The 3484-nt window shown below is 44.9% G+C and overlaps 1 protein-coding gene across 1 annotated transcript; it reads left to right on the forward strand.

The window, feature by feature from the left end:
- Positions 1-92: 92 nt before the first annotated feature.
- C922_02232 (hypothetical protein) lies at positions 93-2714 on the forward strand (the record flags this gene model as incomplete). The annotated part of the gene is made up of 1 exon (XM_008817831.1): positions 93-2714. One exon carries the CDS (start codon positions 93-95, stop codon positions 2712-2714), a length of 2622 nt encoding a protein of 873 aa, XP_008816053.1.
- Between the last annotated feature and the right edge of the window lie 770 nt (positions 2715-3484).

Raw genomic sequence — 3484 nt, forward strand, 5'->3', positions numbered from 1 at the left:
AAGTATTATCACAGAAATATAGAGATAGACATCGAGACAGGCACAGGTTGAAAGGGGAGAATTGCACTCACCTGAACGAGTAAACTTTTCATATGAAAAATAACAAGGAGACTTTCTACATGGACGAAGGAAGGAGGTATCCATCATTGAGTCGAGATAAGATGACTGCAGCAGGGAGATACCATCACAAGAATGAACACAACCATGGCGGTTATAGGAAGTCTTCCGTAGATAATTACAACAGAAGAAATGAAGTCTCCAATGTAGAAAGGGGTCGAAATTATTCCATAGACAGGAAAGATTATCACCAGAATGTACAACGACAGCACCACCGAGAAAACGGACATGACGCCAATCGAGGAGGACACAACCAAAGTCGCACACGCAGCCGTAGTCCACCTCATAATAAGGTCCCAAGAGAGAAATATCCGGACAAATACCCCGACAAATATCCCAAGAGAAACTTTTCCAGAGACAGAAGCAGAAACGCTACGGTGTATGACGATCGAAATGGAGAGCGAAAGCATGGTGATAAGTATAAGTACGAGAAGGAACAGAGCGGAAAGTGGGACAACAGAAACGGAGGCCACTACGAGCACGACCGTTATCCGAATGAGCGTTATCCAAACAACCGTCAACCGTATGATCGCCCCCCATATGATCGCCCCCCATATGATCGCCCTCCACATGATCGCCCTCCGCATGATCGTCCTCCACATGATCGTCCTCCACATGATCGCCCCCCATATGATCGCCCCCCATATGATCGCCCTGCGCATGATCGTCCTCCACATGATCGTCCTCCACATGATCGTCCCCCATATGATCGGCCTCCACATGACCGTCCCCCATATGATCGGCCTCCACATGACCGTCAACCATATTATCGCCCCCAACATGATCGTCCACAATATGACCACGCCCCATATGATCGCCCCCAACATGACCGCCCCCCATATGAGCGCCACCCACATCCGTATCACCCAGGTGGACCCTACAACAGAAACACATATGAGTACCGACATGATCGCGACGAAAGAATGAATATGAGGAGATATTCTCCAGGTCGAGACAGAGAAAGATACGGATACGAAAATGATTCCAACCGAATGGGAAACAATATTGGAATGATGAGAAGAGAACGACCAAGAGATGAGAGGAGTTATTTCTACAAAAAAGCGGACCCATGTAAAGTGTTCGTAGGAAATCTACCCCCCGACGCAAGAGAAGAAGATCTAAGGAAAAAATTTATAAAGTATGGCGATATTGTAAATCTGCAGTGGAAGACCAAATATGCATTTATAGAATATGAGAAGATATCCCATGCAGAGACTGCCATAAAGGAAGAAAATGGATCGTTATTTCTTGGAAAAGAGTTAAATGTGCAGCCACATCATGCGGGGAACTATTTCCAGAACCGAAATGACAATCGGAGTTTCTATCCCGGATATAGAAGGAACTATTCTCCCAATAGAAATGAAATCGGAGAGAAGAAAATTTCCTTACGAATTGTCTTAAAAAATGTAGACGAAAAAACTAGCTGGCAAGATCTGAAAGATTTCGGGAGGGATGTTGGATCAGTAAATTATTCCAATATCATTCAGGACGATAATAAGGACAGGTTTGGAATAATAGAATACTACAATCACGATCATGTGAAGAAAGCAGTGGAGGTGTTAAACGGTCGTAAGCTGAACGGTGTTGCCGTGGAGGTCATGAAATTTGTTGATTCACCTCTTTATATGAAGTTCCGAAATGGGGGTGAAGATAGACGAGAGGGTAATTACCATCAGCACTATTCTGGTGACAAGGATAGGATGTACCATCGAGATGGGTACGATGCGGACAGGGACGGTTACAGGAGGGAGCGTTTTTTTGAAAGACCCCATGACGGGAGTTACAGGAATGGGGGGAATGATCGATATGGGAGGAACCACGACAGGAACAAATTTGGGAGAGACGAAAGGGAGGACGGGCAACAGGACAAGTCGGACAGAGACCACCGAAGGGGAGGCATGAACAACCATAAGAGAAGGGGAACCTCAAGAGATAACGAAAGAGTCCATCGAGTGGACACAGGAAATGAGGAAGACAGAAGGGGGGACGGTAATGATACCGACAAACAGAGTCAGTTAAGTGGTCGAAGCGGCAGCATCGGGAAGGACAAATACGACAGCGGAGAAGCGGGGACCACGGTCGGCACGAGACAAAGAAGGAGCAACAGAAAGGATAGAAGCGAAAGCACAGATCATGTAGCGTATGATCAGCGAAGTTCTTTGAAGGGAAAAGATAAGGAGGATGAGTACTATTTGGATAAGGAAAGAGAGGAGGCAATTAAAAACGACAGAGAACTGAGCACACGAGGAGACGATGAAGAGGAAAATATGTACAAGAGCGATGAGGAAGGAAGTATTGTCGGTTCTACCAATGTGAGAGATAGGATCGAAGACAATGCCGATGGTGGTTTGAAGGATGGTGAGAAAGACCGTTATGATGGAAGCCGAAGCAAGAGCAGAAGTGTGAGCGTGAAAGCGAAGCAGCAGTCGCCTAAGAAAAACACAAGAGGGAGACGAAAGAGCCGAAGGGCATCCGAAAATTCTTCCATCAGAAGAGACCTACAAGATAGTTATTACGATGACAATGTGAATAACGACAAATGGGAAGTCTCGAAGGTCGGCGTAAACGGGGGAAATTGCACTGAGAGTGATTCATAGGGAAGGAGCGGGGGAAAAAATACGAAACACACTGGTAAAAGGGATGCCTCCTCGTGCATTACGACCTTTTTTTTTTACAAATCAGCTTCATGCCATTCTTCTCTGTTAAAATGCAGCTGTAGGGGATTAATCACCTGAGCTGCCTATTTTTTTTTTTTTTCCTTCATGTTGATTCCACCCAAGAGCCCATAAATATACGCTTCATAAAATGAGCAATTATTTTCATTACATCAATGTGGGAGTTTTTTTTTTTCAACAAAGATAATTAAATAATGCATGTATATGAGTGTGTGTCTGTGTGCGTCCGTGTATCCCAGTGGTACGTACCATTTTAGAGGTTCCCTTTTCAGTTTAAATGCTGTCCTTTTTTTTAAAGAGGCAGCTTCTAAGGAAACACTGAAGGGCGCGCCAGATGTTTACAACACCAAAACATGCATGCTTATCTCCTGTGCATTAATAATGCACTTTTCCAGCGACACACACGATGAACTTTTTTTTAATCCTTGAATGGTTAATTTTTTCGAAGAGATGGATGATACGATCCCTTTATGGGGGGACTAGTACATGTTATGTACCCTTAGAGCACCGATTGGATGCGCTTATCAGGGAGGTGCAAAAGAAGAGAGAAAATGTCGCAGCGTTGGCCATTACGGCAGTAGTCATCCCGCTGATGGGCGGCCAAAATCTGTTAACCGTCTTATTGTCGTGTTTGTAAGCCGCTTTCCGTGACGCCATAGAGATAGGGAGTATACAACTCCGATCTGTGAACT

This window comes from Plasmodium inui, assembly GCF_000524495.1.
Source record: "Plasmodium inui San Antonio 1 unplaced genomic scaffold supercont1.7, whole genome shotgun sequence".
Classification (NCBI taxonomy): domain Eukaryota; phylum Apicomplexa; class Aconoidasida; order Haemosporida; family Plasmodiidae; genus Plasmodium; species Plasmodium inui.